This window comes from Engystomops pustulosus, chromosome 1 (assembly GCF_040894005.1).
Source record: "Engystomops pustulosus chromosome 1, aEngPut4.maternal, whole genome shotgun sequence".
Lineage (NCBI taxonomy): Eukaryota > Metazoa > Chordata > Amphibia > Anura > Leptodactylidae > Engystomops > Engystomops pustulosus.
Genome location: NC_092411.1, coordinates 11,965,359 through 11,988,578, shown reverse-complemented (window position 1 = coordinate 11,988,578; position 23,220 = coordinate 11,965,359). Strand labels below are relative to the sequence as shown.

Below are 23,220 nucleotides of genomic sequence, written 5' to 3'. Positions count from 1 at the left end.
TTGTTACAATGTATCAGTCTGGAGTCCAGGTTGTTTAGTTCACAGAGCATTGTCTAGAATGGATACAATTGTCTCCGCTTCTCATCTTGGAGAAGAACTACCTATGTACTGGGTTACTGACTGTGAATCCACTGTAAACAATGCTCTGTGAGCTAAACACCCTGGACTCCATACTGATACATTGTAACAAACTAGAAGAGAGATCTGTGCAGCTGCCACTGTTGTATTTAGTTCACAGAGCATTGTCTAGGCTGGATATCATGTTATATCCACAGGCTGCAAACTCTGTTTGCAGTGATCCAGTCTAGACAATGCTCTGTGAGCTAAACACATCAGCAACAGTTTGCTACAATGTATCAGTCTGGGGGAAAATTTTCATTCAATCATACATGTTGATATGGATGACCTAACATTATGATACGTAATAAATATCAAATTGGTTGAAGGGATGACAGCTGGTGCCGCCATGGATCTGGTATCAGGCCCTCACTATGATTATGCATTCTATGAGTAGGTCACACAAATATTTATAAGGTAAATCTACCATCAAAATCCATCCTCATAAACCAGGGGCATTACTCATAGATCCAGATCTGCTTATATTTGTTATCCATGGCCACTTTCCTTCTAAAATCAACATTTAAAATTATACTAATGAGCCAGAAGGGCCCTAGGTGGCATTACCAAAGCCACTCCATGCTGCATCTTCACTGACAGTGCAGTGTACACTGTACGCTCTGTGTGAGATTACATTAGGCAGACAGTGTAACAGCCTGTGAAGCTGCAGCATGGAGGGGCTTTGGTAACAATTATTAGCATAATTTTAAAAATAAATTTTAGAAGAAAGGAGGCCATGGATAACATATCAGCAGATACCACAGTCCCGGTGCCTGGATCTATGAGTAATGTCCCTGGTTTATCAGGATGGATTTTGATTTCCTTTGTCAGAATTATCAAGGTTTCTATTTTTATGTTTTTTTATAGAGGCATTGAGCTGTCCCCATTCTGTGTTGTATACAAAGTCTCCATGTTGTCACTGTGGCCCCTTCTACTTTCCATACAAGCGGCGCTGACACTGAGCACTTTGGCTGCTTTTCCAAAAAGATCATTGAATTGCATTTGGTCATCAGTATTCAGAGGAGTAAAGATTTGTAGCCGGACTCCTGCTCGGTGTCCTGGGGTATCAGAGCCGGTACAGCCGCACGGAGAAGATCCTAAACTAGATTTGCATGGATGACAGTAGGGATAAGAGGACGCAGCTGTCCGGAGTGCAACAAATCAGGACAAAGATGAGAATTATTGCTTTTGTGTGTGTGAATAGTTTGTGGAGTCATTTGGCAGTGACATGTATTGTTACTCATCCCTCCGCGTGTTATCTCCCCCTGCCTGCTCTACTCTTATGTGTCCACTATAGACGGGAAGGCATTGTATAGTGGACTCTTATCAGCTGTCATCATGCAAAGGGGATGCAAGGGTTAATGCCTTGTGCCTATGAATCTGTAAAAACCAGAGGACCCGGAGGAAACCCACACAAACACAGAGAGGACATACAAACTCTTTGCACATGTTGACCTGGGTGGGACTTGAACCCAAGACCCTAGCACTGCAAGGCTGTAGTGCTAACCACTGAGCCACAGTGCCACCCTATCCCTTATCCTGTGGATAGGGGGCACAGTAGCAATGATATAAGAGGGTATTTGCATTTGGGGATGTGTTCCCTTTAAATCCATGGAGTTATAAGTCCCAAACTCAAAGATTTTTATAGATTTTTATACTATAAACTTTATAGATTTTTTTGCATATATTCTTATATAAAATCATGTAATTTATACTAACACTTAGGACGGAGCAGAAGGTGTTGGTGTCATTGATGTTGTCAGGCCCTCAGGAAATATAACGCATCCATAAAATGTCATCCCACAACCTGCGCAGCGTGTGGAGCCCCCCGGCCGCTGGAATGTGGCGCACGTGGCCTGACATCTGAGGTGGCTTTAGTGAAGCGGAGAAATGGATGGTAACTTTGTAAACAGTCGTCGATGTCCCCTGAGCGTGTGCGGCGTTATCAGCCCGGCCGCTCCATTATACTCGAAACGCGTCGCGCTCACAGATCTCGCCTCCTTCACTTCTCTGTTTTGACATTTGACTCAGATTGAAGACGAGGGTATAAATATTTTACAACTCAGTTGGGCACAAGGAAAATCTGCCATAAAAACATTGACATGTCACACAGTGTCACTGGTGATAGTCTGTGCGCTCACATCCCTGCTGATCCACAATGGACACAGCCATAGCTCTATATACAGCATCCAGAGCCCCTCACAGCTAGATCCGGGGGTAAACAATTCATCTTAAAGGGGTTGTTCACTTTCAGCAAATAATTGATATTGTTTTTGTAATGAAAAGTTTGACAGTTTACCAATACTGTATATTATGGTTATCTCAGTGCTTCTACGCCTGAAAACTGTACTGATCCTGAGTTACATCCTGTATTATACCCCGGAGCTGCACTCACTATTCTGCTGCTGGTGCAGTCACTGTGTACATACATGACACTACTTATCCTGTACTGATCCTGAGTTACATCATGTATTATACTCCAGAGCTGCACTCACTATTCTGCTGCTGGTGCAGTCACTGTACATACATGACAATACTTATCCTGTACTGATCCTGAGTTACATCCTGTATTATACTCCAGAGCTGTACTCACTATTCTGCTGCTGGTGCAGTCACTGTGTACATACATGACATTACTTATCCTGTACTGATCCTGAGTTACATCCTGTATTATACTCCAGAGCTGCACTCACTATTCTGCTGCTGGTGCAGTCACTGTGTACATATATGACATTACTTATCCTGTACTGATCCTGAGTTACATCCTGTATTATACCCCAGAGCTGCACTCACTATTCTGCTGCTGGTGCAGTCACTGTGTACATACATGACATTCATTATCCTGTACTGATCCTGAGTTACATCCTGTATTATTCCCCAGAGCTGTACTCACTATTCTGCTGCTGGTGCAGTCACTGTGTACATACATGACATTACTTATCCTGTACTGATCCTGAGTTACATCCTGTATTATACTCCAGAGCTGCACTCACTATTCTGCTGCTGGTGCAGTCACTGTGTACATATATGACATTACTTATCCTGTACTGATCCTGAGTTACATCCTGTATTATACCCCAGAGCTGCACTCACTATTCTGCTGCTGGTGCAGTCACTGTGTACATACATGACATTACTTATCCCGTACTGATCCTGAGTTACATCCTGTATTATACTCCAGAGCTGCACTCACTATTCTGCTGCTGGTGCAGTCACTGTGTACATACATGACATTACTTATCCTGTACTGATCCTGAGTTACATCCTGTATTATTCCCCAGAGCTGCACTCACTATTCTGCTGCTGGTGCAGTCACTGTGTACATACATGACATTCATTATCCTGTACTGATCCTGAGTTACATCCTGTATTATACTCCAGAGCTGCACTCACTATTCTGCTGCTGGTGCAGTCACTGTGTACATACATGACATTACTTATCCTGTACTGATCCTGAGTTACATCCTGTATTATTCCCCAGAGCTGCACTCACTATTCTGCTGCTGGTGCAGTCACTGTGTACATACATGACATTACTTATCCTGTACTGATCCTGAGTTACATCCTGTATTATACTCCAGAGCTGCACTCACTATTCTGCTGCTGGTGCAGTCACTGTGTACATACATGACATTACTTATCCTGTACTGATCCTGAGTTACATCCTGTATTATACCCCAGAGCTGCACTCACTATTCTGCTGCTGGTGCAGTCACTGTGTACATACATGGCATTACTTATCCTGTACTGATCCTGAGTTACATCCTGTATTATACTCCAGAGCTGCACTCACTATTCTGCTGCTGGTGCAGTCACTGTGTACATACATGGCATTACTTATCCTGTACTGATCCTGAGTTACATCCTGTATTATTCCCCAGAGCTGCACTCACTATTCTGCTGCTGGTGCAGTCACTGTGTACATACATGACATTACTTATCCTGTACTGATCCTGAGTTACATCCTGTATTATACTCCAGAGCTGCACTCACTATCTATCCATGTATGTCAGTTTAATTATATGTTTCTAGAGGCAATAAAAGGATTTATATTGAATGTAAGTAGTGACCTATTAGGAGGTGGAAAGGTATTTATTAAATTCTATTTAATCAGTCACATTAACCTCCTGGGGGTTGGTCAGGGTAATGAGTGGCCTCGGCAGCTCTGATCTATGGAGCATGTGACAGCCTCTGCCCAGACAAGTCTGAATGGTGTCCTATTTCTCATCGCTGGAGATAGGACAGATATGTAGTAGAGTGGTGCTGTGATTGACAGCTTGGCCTCCCTGGAGGTTCTGCAGCAGCTGTACTTGCCTGGGCACCTGATGATTACTGAGAAGTGAAGGTGTAAATATAAATTAACACCAGCTTCCTCTGAGACAGCGGCTAAAAATGCAATTCTGATGACTCTGTGTGTTTCTGTGTAATTGGGATCAGGTCTCCTGGAGGAGGGGCCCGGAATATAGTCAGGAATATACAAAAATAACTCCGCTAATTAACACACTTTTATGTAAATTAATCATAGTTAAAGGTAATCCGTCATCTGTGACCATGCAAAACTGCAGACACTGCTAAGTTCATTGTCCTTGTGAATATTGTAGTAGCAGCAGGACTGTGAAAATGGCTTTATATATGAGTGCACTGGGGAGGTGTCCTGACTCTGCTGTGCTCTCTGCAGCAAGTGGTACGTATTCCCCCGGAGATCTATGTAATCAACCCTTTTATATATGTTGTTAGTAGCAGCAGGACTGTGGTTGAACACTACAGCAGCTGAATGCAGAGTCCTAAGAGCACAGCTGTGTGAGGACACGCCCTTTATCAGTTCCACTTAGTGGTTCTTTTAGTACATGTGGAGCATTTGGAGTATTTCCCTTGGACCGAAATCTGACCTATGGACACATAGACCTTATGATGGTCAAATGTCATGGACCGAACAGTGCTCTGGGCATGGGAGTCCAAGCATTATATAGTTATGTGATGCAAGGATCCCCTGCATTCTGCTCTGTACTGTAACCATGTCCACTATACTCAGCAGTGATCCTGTGGGAGCTTTTTGTATTGTGTATAAACTATGATGCTTGGACTCCCATACCCGGAGCAGGAATCGGTCGGTGAAATTCGGTAACCATGTTTCACAGACCGAGCTTGTGAATAAGCCCTAAAGCTCCGTCTCACAAGTCTCTGTGAGTGTTTAAAGGTTTTAGTTATTGTTGTGCTCGCTCCTGGCTGACACCGCACCTCCAGTTACTCAGTATAGAAATACAGAACATTCAGAGGACACTGAGCGGCTACTATGTGACACAGAGAGACACGAGAATATCTGTAACAGTAAAGAACGTGGACTTACAGATGTACGAGAGAAGAGCAGATTCATGTATTGCAAGAAATACACACAGTGATGTCACAGTACAGGGATAATACACACAGTGATGTCACAGTACAGGGATAATACACACAGTGATGTCACAGTACAGAGATAATACACACAGTGATGTCACAGTACAGGGATTATACACACAGTGATGTCACAGTACAGGGATAATACACACAGTGATGTCACAGTACAGGGATAATACACACAGTGATGTCACAGTACAGGGATAATACACACAGTGATGTCACAGTACAGGGATAATACACACAGTGATGTCACAGTACAGGGATAATACACACAGTGATGTCACAGTACAGAGATAATACACACAGTGATGTCACAGTACAGGGATAATACACACAGTGATGTCACAGTACAGAGATAATACACACAGTGATGTCACAGTACAGAGATAATACACACAGTGATATCACAGTACAGAGATAATACACACAGTGATGTCACAGTACAGGGATAATACACACAGTGGTGGCACAGTACAGGGATAATACACACAGTGATGTCACAGTACAGGGATAATACACACAGTGATGGCACAGTACAGGGATTATACACACAGTGATGTCACAGTACAGGGATAGTACACACAGTGATGTCACAGTACAGGGATAATACACACAGTGATGTCACAGTACAGAGATAATACACACAGTGATGTCACAGTACAGAGATAATACACACCGTGATGTCACAGTACAGAGATAATACACACAGTGATGTCACAGTACAGGTATAATACACACAGTGATGTCACAGTACAGGTATAATACACACAGTGATGTCACAGTACAGGTATAATACACACAGTGATGTCACAGTACAGGTATAATACACACAGTGATGTCACAGTACAGGGATAATACACACAGTGATGTCACAGGACAGGGATAATACACACAGTGATGTCACAGGACAGGGATGATACAGTGATTATTGACGGTTACGGTCAGTGTCACAGCTTTGCATAAGGATTAGATTTGGCTCCTTTATCCCCGGGGCTGATACTTCCTCCTCTTCTTTTCTTCCAGGGATGAGAAGAATCAGTCCATCATTGTGAGTGGAGAGTCTGGAGCTGGAAAGACTGTATCCGCCAAGTACGCCATGAGATACTTCGCCACCGTTGGGGGCTCTGCCAGCGAAACTAATGTGGAGGAAAAGGTCCTGGCGTCCAGTCCCATTATGGAGGTGAGAAGGCTAACACTGAAAATTTGGTATTTTTGGGACCCCAAGCAAAGCCATGACTATTGGACCCCAAATGGCCATAGCTGGAAGGGCCCCTGAGATCCCCAATAAAATCTTGTATTATGGGGAGATCAGCCCCTGAGAGCAGCTTAAAAATGTAAGGATAAAGCATAAAAGTTAAAGGATATCTGTCACCACATTTGCACATATACAACCAGTGACGGGTTCCTATAGAGCCCTATTAACTAACTGACCCCCTTCTTTTAGCTAAAAATTGTTCCCCTTACATCCACATAAATCAACTTTATGTTATGTTTCCTGGGATCAGAGAAGGCTTGTCCAGCTCAGGCAGCCCTTACTAAATCATGTGATCAAGGTGACATCCTCACAGGTCCTTTATCTTCCTATCATTAGCAAACTGTACATTATGCATACATCTGATCACATGAAAACACATCACGCCTCAATCCATCTACTCCTCCGTATCGTCCATGGAGGCTGCTGTGATTTCATGTGATCAGATACATACATGGGGTAGATGTTGCAGATGTAACAGGTGATGTTACAGGTGTGACCAGATGATGACATCCTGGTCACAAGAATTTTAGCGCCCAATGATGTAACAGAGCTCTCCATACAGCAGAATATCATAAGTCTGTCAATCAGGAACAAGGAGGCGGATCAATTCAAGTAAATTTTAAATATGAATGACTTAATTATTGTGAATGACTCACATCAGGTGATTTGCATATAAGTTTACAATCTGATTTTTCTAACGTTGCAGCCTTGGTATAGAACCATTTTGGGATAAGGCGATACTTTTTAATCATAGTTTTAATGAAGTATTCAGTTTCTGTGGGTTAATTTGCATGACAGTTTCTCTTTACAGATAAGGATCTCATCTTCCAAAACACATCAGGCTTATGGTTCAGAGAGCTACAGAACGAGAGATACAGGCAGCTTAAGATATAGTTGGAAATGTGAGCTGCGGATCTGTTCCTGCCTATTTTGTAGCTGTACTGTATGTCCAGTTCTGTTAGATGGGATCTGAAAGATGGGATTCTTTTCTTCAATATGACACACAAAGCTTCTGGGTGCTATAAAACCAAAGATAGAGGCTCCTGAAGCCCCTCTCCGTCCAATCACTAAACTTGACTCTTCTCATACGAGAAGAGTCATATTTGCCTGAGTTTGCAGGGAATTTTTTTTATAGGTAAACAGGAGAGATTTTAAGTAAAAGAGGGAATTCTTGGAAGGAAATTTCATCCCCAACCTGAGGGCATTGTAGTTTAATGGGGTAAATCCTGGTGACAGGTTCCCTTTAAATTGTTACAATATTCACCTTTAAAATAGTAAAATATCAGTGTATGGTGTGAACCTGACCCTGGAGTCCAGAAGAGTCAAGGGTAATCATTAGCTGTCACCGTCGCTTCTGTTTTATAGTCCAGATAAATTTAGTCTTTGCTCTGGCGGTGGATGCGTTACCATAAAACAAGCGCGGCTTATTATATGCAGTAATTAGGAGAGATGTGACGCATCACTGGGATCACCCCGGGCCCGGCTGACTCAGCCAAAAAAATCTGCAAATGCATGTAACTACAGAATCATAAAACCGTACTGAGCTCTCCTTCACCACGGGTCATGAATTTATTGAGATTTATATTCTGATACATTTACAAATTATTTGTAATATACTTTATTAATTTTTAGTTGTACCCTATGCCCCTGTTCTAAAAGGGGCTCTCTACATTAGGCAATCCCAGGCTATAAGCTGAGACCCCCAGTGACCTGTGTAGAGACATTCTAGGAAGTGCTCAATATCCCTGCAGCTCCCCCACAGGAGGAATGAGGTATTACACAGGGCTCTCTCACTTCAATGGGGGTCATTTACTAATTGCCTGATTTGCGGTTTTACGGCGGGTTACCCGAATTTTTGCGTTTTGCGCTGATTTTCCCTGTATTGCCCCGGGAATTCGGCGCCAGAATGCACGCAACGGAAATCGAGGGGTGTGGCCTTACTAAAACCCAACGGATTCAGAAAAACCGCCGCATTTTTAAAAAAAAAACTGACGCTGGACACGCGCTTGCACCCGGGCCTGGCTTGGTGAACTTCAGTGCATTCAGTGCAGCAGCGACACCTGGTGGACGTCGGAGGAACTGCCTTAGTGAATTGCCGGAAGACCCGAATCCCCCGCAGAGAACGCGCCGCTGGATCGCGAATGGACCGGGTAAGTAAATCTGCCCCAATATATTTTTAGGCAGTGAACTCTTTAAATTGAAGCGTTCCCCTAATTAATAATAATAATAATCTTTATTTTTATATAGCGCCATCAAATTCCGTAATTAGAAATGTATGATCGAAGCTACAGACTTGATGCTGTCAGTGTCCCTATGATAACACTTCCTGACAGACTCATTTTATTCACAGGGGCAACAATTAGATACAGTGTTACAAATAAAATGAATATTCTGCACTTTTTTGACCGTTTTGGATGTGAACATCAATGTAAAGCGTCTGGATTGTGTCCCTATGACGAGGCTGAGCTACTGCAGATCAGGAAGTGTTGTCATTGGGACACTGAGAGAGAGTATTAATAAGGTCTTAAGATGCAGGGAAGATATCTTATTCATGAAGAAGGGTGTGATCCAGCGGTTACATCACATCTGGAGGACAATGGTGCTATGTGTGTACAGCCTGAGGGGTTTCATTAGAAATGTCACCTGTAGCATGAAAACCTCTGTGTACGGATAATTCCGGGATCATTCTCCTGCTCTGTTATTAGGTCAGCAAAGATGAATGATAGTCGCTGCTGATCTCAGGTTACCCCGAGCTGAATGGAGGTCATCCTTATTCTCACTCAGGGAGGAACAGGCTCAGCTTTGTATGGAGCCCGGCCCCAGGATATAAGAGGAGCACAATGTAGTCTCAGGAGGCTGATGAAATCTGTATTATCTATCTATCTCTCTATCTATCTATCTCATATCTATCTATCTATCTCCTATCTATCTATCTATCTCCTATCTATCTCCTATCTATCTATCTCCTATCTATCTATCTCATATCTATCTATCTATCTATCTATCTATCTATCTATCTATCTCATATCTATCTATCTCATATCTATCTATCTCATATCTATCTATCTCATTTATATCTATCTATCTATCTATCTATCTATCTATCTATCTATCTCATATCTATCTATCTCATATCTATCTATCTCATTTATATCTATCTATCTCATATCTATCTATCTATCTATCTATCTATCTCATCTATCTATCTATCTCATATCTATCTATCTCTCTATCTATCATCTATCTATCTCATATCTATCTATCTATCTATCTATCTATCTATCTATCTCATATCTATCTATCTCATATCTATCTATCTCATTTATATCTATCTATCTCATATCTATCTATCTATCTATCTCATCTATCTATCTATCTCATATCTATCTATCTCTCTATCTATCATCTATCTATCTCCTATCTATCTATCTATCTATCTATCTATCTCCTATCTCTCTATCTATCTCATATCTATCTATCTATCTATCTATCTCATATCTGTCTATGTATCTCATGTCTATCTATCTATCCATCTATCTCCTATCTATCTCCTATCTATCTCCTATCTATCTCCTATCTATCTATCCATCTATCTATCCATCTATCTATCTGTCTATCTCTCATGTCATATCTATCTATCTCTCATATCTATCTATCTCATATCTATCTATCTATCTATCTCATATCTATCTATCTCATTTATATCTATCTATCTCATATCTATCTATCTATCTATCTCATCTATCTATCTATCTCATATCTATCTATCTCTCTATCTATCATCTATCTATCTCCTATCTATCTATCTATCTATCTATCTCCTATCTCTCTATCTATCTCATATCTATCTATCTATCTATCTATCTATCTCATATCTGTCTATGTATCTCATGTCTATCTATCTATCCATCTATCTCCTATCTATCTCCTATCTATCTCCTATCTATCTCCTATCTATCTATCCATCTATCTATCCATCTATCTATCTGTCTATCTCTCATGTCATATCTATCTATCTCTCATATCTATCTATCTCATATCTATCTATCTATCTATCTATCTCATATCTATCTATCTCATATCTATCTATCTATCTCATATCTATCTATCTCATATCTATCTATCTTCCTACGAAAGGAAAATACAAGCAGCACACAAGACGTCTTAAGCAGGTGGGTGCAGGCAACACAGGACTGGGCCTTAAGTCCTCCAAATAGAGATATGAAGAAAACGTGCAGCACTCCGTTTGTGGTCAAAAAAGTTCAAAGTGGTCCTTTTATTCCATCACATATAACAATAGCGACGTTTCGGCTCAAGAGAGCCATTTTCTTCCTATCTATCTCATATATTTATCTATGTGAGCAGTACTTCTTGTGACCACAACGGCTTTCATCAAAAGGGAGAACAATGTAAGAAATTGTCATGAGTTGCAGCGGTGAGGGATAGTAAAACTGTAACATCCTGTATTATCTATTATTTTATGTCACATATGATCCCCTACAAATATGTTATTTAGCCCGTACATGGACACTTACCTCTTGAATTTTCGCTCCTCAGGCCATCGGAAATGCCAAGACCACGCGGAATGACAACAGCAGCCGGTTTGGGAAATACATCCAGATCGGATTTGACAAGAGATATCACATTATTGGTGCCAATATGAGAACCTACCTGCTGGAGAAGTCCCGTGTCGTGTTCCAGGTTTGTGCCCCTGTCTACGGTTTTCCTTCATATGGAGTTTTCAATCAATTTTTAGAAATGACCTCTAACTAATGCCACCTATGTAAGAGGGGAGCGCAGGGTAAGAAGCACAGAAAAAGTTTTGCAACAAGAAACTTTCTATGAACAGTTAACTTGGAGCTGAAAGTCACAATGTAACAGCTTCATCTATGTTACACCAACTGGTAGCAAAGTACTTAATGCGGTATAGAGGTATAGACTTGTACCAATACAACACTGCAAAATATAGTATACACCTGTCATGAGGCTCTACCTCATCCTAACACCTTTACATATACATTTACTATTGGATATCTGGCTATCTTTATCTATCTCTCTAGCTATCCTATCTTATCTATATATACCTAAAATTGCACTGCCCCCCCCCCCTGTCCCACACATTACACTTGAAAATACATGTACTGTATATATGCTACACGGACATGTACACAGCACTCGTGTAACATATATATATTTTAGGTATATATAGATAAGATAGGATAGCTAGAGAGATAGATAAAGATAGCCAGATATCCAATAGTAAATGTATATGTAAAGGTGTTAGGATGAGGTAGAGCCTCATGACAGGTGTATACTATATTTTGCAGTGTTGTATTGGTACAAGTCTATACCTCTATACCGCATTAAGTACTTTGCTACCAGTTGGTGTAACATAGATGAAGCTGTTACATTGTGACTTTCAGCTCCAAGTTAACTGTTCATACTGTCCAGCAGCAGCCTCCTAATTAATATACTGTCTTGCAGCCCCCTCATTAATTAGATGTTTAGCAGCAGCCTCCACTCTGTGAAGTGCCCGGCGGCAGCCTCCACTCTGTGAAGTGCCCGGCAGCAGCCTCCACTCTGTGAAGTGCCCGGCGGCAGCCTCCACTCTGTGAAGTGCCCGGCAGCAGCCTCCACTCTGTGAAGTGCCCGGCGGCAGCCTCCACTCTGTGAAGTGCCCGGCAGCAGCCTCCACTCTGTGAAGTGCCCGGCAGCAGCCTCCACTCTGTGAAGTGCCCGGCAGCAGCCTCCACTCTGTGAAGTGCCCGGCGGCAGCCTCCACTCTGTGAAGTGCCCGGCTGCAGCCTCCACTCTGTGAAGTGCCCGGCAGCAGCCTCCACTCTGTGAAGTGCCCGGCAGCAGCCTCCACTCTGTGAAGTGCCCGGCAGCAGCCTCCACTCTGTGAAGTGCCCGGCAGCAGCCTCCACTCTGTGAAGTGCCCGGCAGCAGCCTCCGCTCAATGAAGTGCCCGGCGGCGGCCTCCGCTCAATGAAGTGCCCGGCAGCGGCCTCCACTCAATGAAGTGCCCGGCAGCAACCTCCACTCAATGAAGTGCCCGGCGGCGGCCTCCGCTCAATGAAGTGCCCGGCAGCGGCCTCCACTCAATGAAGTGCCCGGCAGCGGCCTCCACTCAATGAAGTGCCCGGCAGCAGCCTCCACTCAGTGAAGTGCCCAGCGGGGGCCTCCACTCAATGAAATGCCCGGCGGCGGCCTCCACTCAATGAAGTGCCCGGCAGCGGCCTCCACTCAATGAAGTGCCCGGCAGCAACCTCCACTCAATGAAGTGCCCGGCAGCGGCCTCCACTCAATGAAGTGCCCGGCATCAAAATCCACTCAATGAAGTGCCCGGCGGCGGCCTCCACTCAATGAAGTGCCCGGCAGCAACCTCCACTCAATGAAGTGCCCGGCGGCGGCCTCCACTCAATGAAGTGCCCGGCGGCGGCCTCCACTCAATGAAGTGCCCGGCGGCGGCCTCCACTCAATGAAGTGCCCGGCGGCGGCCTCCACTCAATGAAGTGCCCGGCAGCGGCCTCCACTCAATGAAGTGCCCGGCAGCAAAATCCACTCAATGAAGTGCCTGGCGGCGGCCTCCACACGACGAAGTGCCTGGCGGCGGCCTCCGCTCAGTGAAGTGCCCGGCAGCGGCCTCCGCTCAATGAAGTGCCCGGCAGCGGCCTCCACTCAATGAAGTGCCCGGCAGCGGCCTCCACTCAATGAGGTGCCCGGCAGCGGCCTCCACTCAATGAGGTGCCCAGCAGCGGCCTCCACTCAATGAGGTGCCCGGCAGCGCCTACAAATCAACACAAAAAGTGGGTTTTATTCCATGCAATATTTTTTTATGTGGGGCTACTCATAAAATAGTTTTTTTAGTGACCCCATAGTATCCACCCCAGTCACCCTAACCTTCCCTGTACAAGAACTGGACTTCACTACAGGCAAATGCCATATTACCACCAACCAGGGAAGTCTCAGTCTAGTGATCAGTGACCCAGATGGGTCAGGAAGCAGCAGTACTGGACACCCCTGGTCTGGGTGAAGGTTGTGATCAGGATGCGATCCGAGGTCAGGGCAGGGTGCGCACTCCTTCAGTCATTATTATCTATCACTGGAATATTCTGCTATACACAGAATATTTGCCCAGATTTACTAAAGGGGGTACCAGATTCATGAAGAACGTGCACCAGAAATCCGGAATCTGGCGCCCCCTGCACACTACACAGCACACTGCACATAGTACACACTGCACTGGTTTTGATAAATCTGGGCCGTTGCGCCCATTTTCAGATTCCGTGTCCGTCTTCAGGGCTCACAATTTAATTTTCTCATCCTTGGCACCAATTTAAAAGAAAACTTTGCCTTAAAAGAGAGAAGAAGTAATTGAATCAGATTTGTTCTCACCTGCCCGAGTGATGAAGCGCTCAGACTGGATCCCTGCTGAAGAGAAACATTTGGAGATTGAAGTCGGGTTCCCCAGTGAATGACAAATGTCCCTTCACTCTGCGCTGCTGCTGCCGGGATAGATAGGCGACGGTTTTTCTGCCAGATTGATTTTTTTCTCTTTCTTTTTTTGATAAACTTAGAACAAGGACATGGAAGGAGCAGGCGTCACGGCACCGATGCAAGGCTGGAGCAGAACCTTCCTACTGTACATCATCTTATACTATAGGACAGTGATGGCCAACCTTTTGGAGATAGAGTGCCCAAAGTACAACCAAAACCCATCTATAAGTCGCAAAGTGCCAACATGACAATTTAAGCACTAACTTAATTAATCATTGCTGTATCTCAGGTTTCAATCATATTGGTGAAATGAGTTCACCAATACAATAGAAAGATGATGAAGAAATTTGGATTTTAGCTTCCCTCTAGGGTCCCCTGAAGAGGAAGAATCACAGCTCCCAGAGCAGGAGCTCCACAATAATGGGGCACATTTACTTACCCGGTCCAGTCGCGATCCAGCGGCGCGTTCTCTGCTCTGGATTCGGGTCCGGCCGGGATTTATGAATGTAGTTCTTCCGCCGTCCACCAGGTGGCGCTGCTGCGCTGAAAGTCATCTCATCGCGCCGGAATGCACCACCTCGGACCAGGTGAAGGTAAGCGCTCCCCAAGCGACACTTTTTCGGTTTTTAAATGCGGCAGTTTTTCCGAATACGTCGGGTTTTCGTTCGGCGCGCATGCCGGCGCCAATGCGCCACAATCCAATCGCGTGCGCCACAATCCCGGGGCAATTCAGGTACAATCGGCGCAAATCGGAAATATTCGGGTAACACGTCGGGAAAACGCGAATCGGGCCCTTAGTAAATGACCCCCAATATGTCTCTATCCACACCTTGTTCCTGCTGTAACCCTGGCAGCCAGGGATGTTGCTTTAAAATGGCAAGTCCTGGGCTGTACTGGACCACAGGAGGAAGCCTTGAGTCCTATCTGGCAAACTCTGTGCTGGGGTGAAGGCCTGGGTGCCCACAGAAAGGGCTCTGAGTGCCACCTCTGGTACCCGTGCCATAGGTTCGCCACCACTGCTATAGGATTTGGTTATTGACATCCGGGAATTTTGCGGTCAAAGTGCCCAAGTGTAGTTAAAATTCTGCCAAAAAAAATGAAAATCTATAAAACTGTTACAAGACAACAACACAAGAAAGTGCAGAAGATAGAAAGATCGAGGTTTCAGATTAAAGGTGAAGCGGGAGCTCATTGCTGTACAGACTTTCAAAATCAACTTTCCTAAATAGTTGATTTTTGTGGCATATGCATAAGAAAGATGTAAAGGTGTTATCCAGGGAATATAAAAACTTACTTTAAAACAACTTGTGTGGTCCAAGGGACCGGGAAGCAGCACCTTTACACTGCCTCCAGGTCACATAGACTCCTCCTCCAGAGATAACCTCATTGCATCATGTGGCTGTTGGCTGCTGTACTGAAGACATCCAGCCCCCTCAGTCACAGCAGCTGTGACTGAGGGGGATGGATGTCTTTAGTACACTGGTGCAATGAGGCTCCATACTGGGGGTGTGGGGGTAGATCATATGACCCTGCACACTGTAGGGCAGTGTAAAGTTACTGCTTCCTGGTCCCTTGAACCAGATGGATTGTTTTAAAAGAGCAGCAAACTCAAAACTCACTGATACTCAAAGAACACTCCATTATGACACCTCGAGGCTGCCGACAGATATGGCTGACAGCATAGTAGATGGGATTGGCACAATAATACCCCCAGTTATTGGGGTCTGTGTGAATCATTGTTGATGTCTGTTGTGGGAAGCATCTGTATCCGGTCTTGGCAAATTTTTACTAAATCCTACTGGTAAATTGTGTTAAAAGTGGAATTGTCCTTTAATTGGAATCCATTGTTTGAAAATAATATTCATGGGTTGATTTTATGAGCATTAAAAAAATTTTTGCAGCAGCTGCCATAAACCAATTCCCTGTACCATGTACAGACAGTTGAGGAAGGCTGTGCTGGTTTCCAATATGGCTGCTCCCAAAACGCCCAATTTTGAACAGAAAATTGGTCTTTTAAAGGGTTGTTTATAGGGGGGGCTTGCATATAGTATAATGGGGGTAAAAAAAACAGACCCAAAAAAATTCTGTCTTTTTAATGAGGGGGTATTGTAAAAGGGGTGGTCTTCTGGAGAGGTTTCACTGTATCTGCAACATAAAAAAAAACTGAACAAACACATTTTTATCTTCCACAACTTTCATGTGTTTTCTGAAACTAGAGTGAAAATATATGAGACAAGGGGGAGGGGCTAATAATATAATGGGGGAGATGCCCCCCACTTTCTGTTTGCTCGCCCCTAACTCTTCTCTTATCTCCCCAGGCAGAAGAGGAGAGGAACTACCACATCTTCTACCAGCTCTGCGCCTCCTCCGCTCTGCCCGAATTTGCCGACCTATCACTGTGTAAGTCTTTACTGACAGCTCAGCTTTTCTCCGCTCATAAACGGCAAAAAACAAAAATCGGTAAAATCCATCAGATCATCGTAATGAATAATTATAGCCCACAGACGTGAGCTTAGATGTAATTATGTGAGAATGTGCATAATTACACTATCAATAAAGTTTATCAAATAAAACACTTTAATGGTTCAACCGGGAGACGGCAAATTATCGCTATGTGCTCCAGCTATGGTGTACAGTAATGATTGGGGTCAGCGGAAGAAGGGACCCCATTTTTTTCCAATACCCCCTGTTAAGCTAGATCTAAATTTTGCATTTGGAAGTTATAACTCCACAGCGCCATACTTGTCTACAGGATGTTTGTGGTATAGCAGCTCAGATCCATTTAAAGGAAATCTCCCATCAGAATCCATCCTGATAAACCAGGGACATTACTCATAGATCCAGGCCCCGGGACTGTGGTATCTTCTTATATGTCTTATCTTTGGCCTCCTTCCTTCTAAAATCAACTTTTATAATTATGCTAATGGACCGGAAGGGCCTGTAGGCGTTACCAGAGTCTGTCCTCCGCCCTTCTCCCTTAGCACTTAGCTTTCACTCTGCCTTATGTAACCTCACACAGTGAGAGGGGGAGGAGTACTCCTGCACAGTGTAACAGCCTCTGAAGCTACAGCACAGGGGTTCTAATAACACACCCAGAGCCCATCTGACTCATTACCATAATTTTAACAGTTGATATTAGAAGAAAGGAGGCCATGGATAAAAAATATAAGAAGATACCACAGTCACAGTGCCTGGATCTATGAGTAATGTCCCTGGTTCATCCTGATGTTAAATTCCCTTAATAAAACATAGCTGAGCTGCGTTGCCAGACACAACCTATGAAAAAGAATCACTTTTACTTGATGGGTATTGTGTTGCCAATAAAGAAGACCTCATTGATCTGAGAAGAGATAGTAGTACTTCTTCAAATAGCGGATTGGCTGGCTGTCGGGTACCCAAAATCTAGGTCATCATTACATTCCGGAACAACCTCTTTAAGTAGTTTTAATGTATCCTAAGAGGAAGTGTGTAGGAGAAGAAGCTGGGGCTTAGGCTGGGGAGGAGCTCGCTGCAATAAAAATCTTATCCCAAATCTATTGCTAAAATGTTTTACTTTTATTATCCAAATGGTGATTTTTTTGTTTTTTTTTTGTGCTAAAATGTAACCTTTAATTCAAAACAAATAAAACCACACTAAAGTGTCATGTGCACCGTGCCGAACATAATAAATGTAGCAAAATTACCTTGAACCTTTTTTTTTTCCAATGGTGATTACTTTTGGCCAGTTTTCCATCACCGTAACTTGCAACACAACTGGGCAAGATACTTTAGGTGCACCTACCATTACCATACATTGGGGGTCATTTACTAAGGGCCCGATTCACGTTCTCCCGACATGTTACCCGAATATTTACGATTGGCGTCGATTTTCCCTGTATTGCCCCGGGATTTTGGTGCACGCGATCGGATTGTGGCGCATCGGCGCTGGCATGCATGTGACGGAAATCGGGGGGGCGTGGCCGAACGAAAACTCGACGGATTCGGAAAAACCGCTGCATTTTTTTTAAAAAAAAGTGTTGCTGGACTTGCGCTTACCTTTACCCAGGATAGCTTGGTGAACTTCAGTGCGTTCCGATGTTCTTCAGCGCAGCAGTGACACCTGGTGGACGTCGGAGGAACTGCCTAAGTAAATCTGCCTCATTATGTTTGCTCCATAAATCCTGACCCTCCCCCCCCCCTGCCCTAGTGGTCAAAAGGCCTTGAGGACTAGGATAAAATAGTGGCTCAGTGGTTACAACTTCTGCCTTGCAGTTTTGGGATACTGTTGGTAGATAGCATTAGACTGGCCCACCGTAGAATTGGAGGATCCTAGCATTAGACTGGCCCACCATAGAATCGGAGGATCCTAGCATTAGACTGGCCCACCGTAGAATCTGAGGATCCTAGCATTAGATTGGCCCACCGTATGAATCGGAGGATCCTAGCATTAGACTGGCCCACCGTAGAATCTGAGGATCCTAGCATTAGACTGGCCCACCGTAGAATCTGAGGATCCTAGCATTAGATTGGCCCACCGTATGAATCGGAGGATCCTAGCATTAGATTGGCCCACCGTATGAATCGGAGGATCCTAGCATTAGATTGGCCCACCGTATGAATCGGAGGATCCTAGCATTAGACTGGCCCACCGTATGAATCGGAGGATCCTAGCATTAGACTGGCCCACCGTAGAATCGGAGGATCCTAGCATTAGATTGGCCCACCGTAGAATCTGAGGATCCTAGCATTAGATTGGCCCACCGTAGAATCGGAGGATCCTAGCATTAGATGGGCCCACCGTAGAATCTGAGGATCCTAGCATTAGATTGGCCCACCGTAGAATCTGAGGATCCTAGCATTAGATTGGCCCACCGTAGAATCTGAGGATCCTAGCATTAGATTGGCCCACCGTATGAATCGGAGGATCCTAGCATTAGATTGGCCCACCGTATGAATCGGAGGATCCTAGCATTAGATTGGCCCACCGTATGAATCGGAGGATCCTAGCATTAGATTGGCCCACCGTATGAATCGGAGGATCCTAGCATTAGATTGGCCCACCGTATGAATCGGAGGATCCTAGCATTAGATTGGCCCACCGTATGAATCGGAGGATCCTAGCATTAGACTGGCCCACCGTAGAATCGGAGGATCCTAGCATTAGACTGGCCCACCGTAGAATCGGAGGATCCTCCGGTGGGCCCAGGATCAAACCCACCACTGGAGGTCCAGCAGAAGACAACCCAATTTGGAGGCTAGTAGGGTATTTTTTATAGATGTTTATGGAGCATGGGCCAAAGAACCCAGTCCAGTACTGACAGGGGAACCATGTGTACTTTCTCTAGTATTCTATCATTATCACCATTTATCTGAGGCTCCGCACCTTCTCTCTGCGATATGAGATAAATTCCGTAATTACATAAAAGATAACAACCGAAAAGGAATAAAACGATACAATTATTCATCTCCGGCTAAACCAATTAAACCTCGTCTCTGGTGAGAAATAGAAATTTCTGGAGGAATCTGTCTCCGCGGGCAGGGAAAATATATATACGGTGACTCCTTCCTGCCTAGAACTCCTTGTGTTAGTATTATACATCAGTATTACGCTGTAGGTTATAGTCTTGCAGATAGGGGACAGTATTTTCCAGATTTTTGGGGAATGTATAGACCATCCGGATAACAATATGAGTCGCCATGATGACATTTCTGTGTTTACTACACTCAGTGATTGTTTTTGTTCTTATAACTTTTTTGTTCTTGTTTTTGTTTATATTTTAGCACAAGCCGAGGACTTTTTTTACACCTCGCAGGGAGGGGACACGGTCATTGACGGGGTGGATGACGCCGATGACTTTGAGAAGACCAGGCAGGCATTCACACTTCTGGGTAAGGGATGTATTTCAGGGCCATGGCTGTTGGGTCAGTTTCATGACCTTCTTGGAAGCGACACAGCAATTTGTACTGTATATACTCGAGTATAAGCCGCCCCAAGTATAAGCCGAGGCCCCTAATTTTACCACAAAAACCTGGTAAAACCTATATTTTTTTTACTCGAGTATAAGCCGAGTTTGGGTTTTCAGCACATATATATGGTAATTATCAATATTTACTTAACAGAACTCACTAATTCCTTCGATAGGACCACAATATCTGATTGGCAGTGGACTGCTCCCTTGCACCCCACCAGTCCACGTTTAGCTGGAGCTCTGTGCAGTAGTGGATTATAAAGTTGGATACTGCCCTGTAGAGATCATGAAGAGAAGGACCTCCAGCCTTGATATCCTCATGCTCCATAAGGTTCCTACCAGGATCTTTTGAATGTCCTCCAACGGTCCTCAACCTGCAGAACTGAATGTGGACAGAAGGGGTCCCCCTCTTTTGCCAAATAACCTGAATCTAGTATCATATGAAGGAAGTAAATTCCAATTAATAATTAGATTTGCACAATTTTCATACATGGCCATCTTCATCTGCCCCTGGCTTTGTGCAGTGACCCCATTCAGGGCCACGGTATAGGCTGAGTCATGAATAGTAAAGTTGTATAAAAGGGATTTCAACTATTTTTATGGCCGCTATGTAGGACAGGTTCAGTGGGGATTCACCCCATCACTAAGTTTTTTGCAGAAGCCTCCAGCTACACAGAGGCAGTCTGTGTCCGTTGTGCAGTGGCCATTCTGAGGTACTGCAGTTCATCACCCATTAACTTCAATGGATGAAACTTGGCTGCAGTACCTTGGAACAGCCACTAGCACAGTGGACAGAGCCCTCTGCTTCCAGCTAACTCCATCTTGCTGCTGGGACTCCCATTGCATAGCTTTCTTAGGCTTTGCTGCCTCAACTTCAAGGAAGGTGTAGCTAGAATCAGACTGCAGCATCCGATTGGCGCTGCTGCTGCCGCCATGGAATTCCCCCACTAATATGATAGTGATGACTTTTTCATTTTGTTCAGATAAAATAAAGAGATATACAGATAAATCTGCCATACCTCTTCCTCCTTACATCTTTTAATGGACTGTAAGACAACTGGCAGCAGCAGGACCCCCCCCACCCCCTCACCCCCTCCCGTCCTGTTCTGTCTGCTGTAGGACCAGCAGTTCACGTGTTACTTTGTTGCTTCTTGTTGGTTGCTCCTCTTACACTCGGAGGCCGCAATTTGTTGCATTTTGTTTCTTAAAGGAAACTTTAATCTTTCTTCTCCCGAGGAGAATTTATAACCCGGATAATGACGCCAGCTAATTAGACAGCGTTCAGCAAACTGTTTGTCTTACGTTAGCGCATTTACCAGCGAGCGCTGATTGGAAAATGTCAGCGATGATGGAAGACGCCGTTGCATGGACGGAAGCTCCTGTTATAATCAATTTTTCAATATTCACTTTGCTCCAGTTTGATGTCTCTTTTCCATTTTCCATTTAGAAGGTGTGGGGGGGAGAGGGGGTGCCTTTTTAACCCCTCCCTGCTTTGCGATGTGCCCATATGGCAATGATGGCTGTTCCTTAAAGGGGTTTTATGTGAATTTTTATACCAATGTCCTGTTTTGTCGGATTGGTTATCGGTGGCAGTCCGACACGTGGCTCCACCACCAATCAGCTCTGGCTCCACACTATGGAAGCGAATGGCTCCATCCGGTGTGTAGTGGCTATGCCATTGATAAGAATGGGCTGTAGCACTCCGGCATGTCCACTACACTGTGCCTATAGATCCCTCCACTGATCGCAGAGACTGCCAGAACTGTCTCTTGGACAGTGATTGGACTGCCAGATATCAGGCCCTTATCCACTAGGTGTAGTCCATGACTTGTGCCCATGCCTTTAAGAGTTTCAGCTGAAACTTTGAATGGCTGTGATCAAAGCTAGATCTCATCCTGGTTAATTAACTCAATGAATGCTTTGGTCAGTTTGGGCTATAGCATGTAGGGGGTTAGATGAAGGAAGGGAGTTCACTTTGACACACGTTCGGGACCACTGTGTTACCCCTTTTCGAGGTTGTGCCTCATAGGATGGCTGTCAGTATATGGGGGCAAACGCAAAAAAATATTCAACTCAGAATGATACAACTAAAAACTACAAATCATCCTGCAAAAAACAAGTCCTCTACCAACCTAAATGTTATGGCTTAGGGATCTTTCTCCTGCTAAAATATCAGTTTCTCAAATGATACTTACAATATCCAAACTATTTTTGATCTAAAATATGTAAAATTCAGAATGAAACAATTTAGCAAACTAACCTTTTATAATGAAATATGTTGTCGTTTTGTGTATACAGCTCCTTTCACATCATGAACGGGATAGTAGCAGAATTATGTGTGTTTACATACAGCATTTTGTGCATTTTACAAGTGACATTGTCACCTTGTATCTAACCAGCGGTGGACGCCATCAGCCACGGGGCTTTTATGGGACATGTAAAATACAGAACAGATGGACGACTGAGGCACAAAGTGTATGAGCTGGAGGCGTCTGACACTGTGTATCTGAGCGTCCGCCTCCTGATATGGGACGATAGGCGCTGATCTTTTGGAGGACGGCTGGTTCACTCCTTATGAAGTTTTATTCTTCAAATCAAGTATTTACAAGACGTTAGGTGATGGAGAGTGCCGGTCATTGGGATCTGGGATACATTGGATCCTTGTGTTGTAATCCCCCTCATACCACAGACTGAGCTTATTTTGAGAAGTCACTTTTGATCCTAATACATATGACCTTACTAAAGAGAACCTATCAGCAGGTTTAACCCCACTAAACTACCAGCCCTCTCAGGTAGGGGATGTAATGTTCTTTGTAGTGTCCCTTCAGACGCCTCTATCTTCTGTTCTGTAGCACCTAGAAACGTGCTTTATGTGTCAAATTAAAGATACGAATCTCATCTTTCCGATCACCTTCTGTGATATACAGAACTGGACGGGAAGGCAGCAAAAAAAATAGGCAGAAACTGGATCTCTATTACTTTAGCTGCCTGTATCCCTGG

At 44.2% G+C, this 23,220-nt stretch overlaps 1 protein-coding gene across 2 annotated transcripts in view; it reads left to right on the top strand.

The window, feature by feature from the left end:
* MYO5B (myosin VB) overlaps positions 1 to 23,220 on the top strand; it is a 164,277-nt gene that overhangs the window by 84,761 nt on the left and 56,296 nt on the right. For both annotated transcript variants that reach the window (XM_072133253.1, XM_072133259.1), the window contains exons 5-8: positions 6,541 to 6,697; positions 11,330 to 11,473; positions 16,591 to 16,672; positions 20,033 to 20,140. In XM_072133253.1, the coding sequence (XP_071989354.1) occupies positions 6,541 to 6,697; positions 11,330 to 11,473; positions 16,591 to 16,672; positions 20,033 to 20,140 (491 nt within the window). The remainder of the gene's footprint in view (positions 1 to 6,540; positions 6,698 to 11,329; positions 11,474 to 16,590; positions 16,673 to 20,032; positions 20,141 to 23,220) is intronic.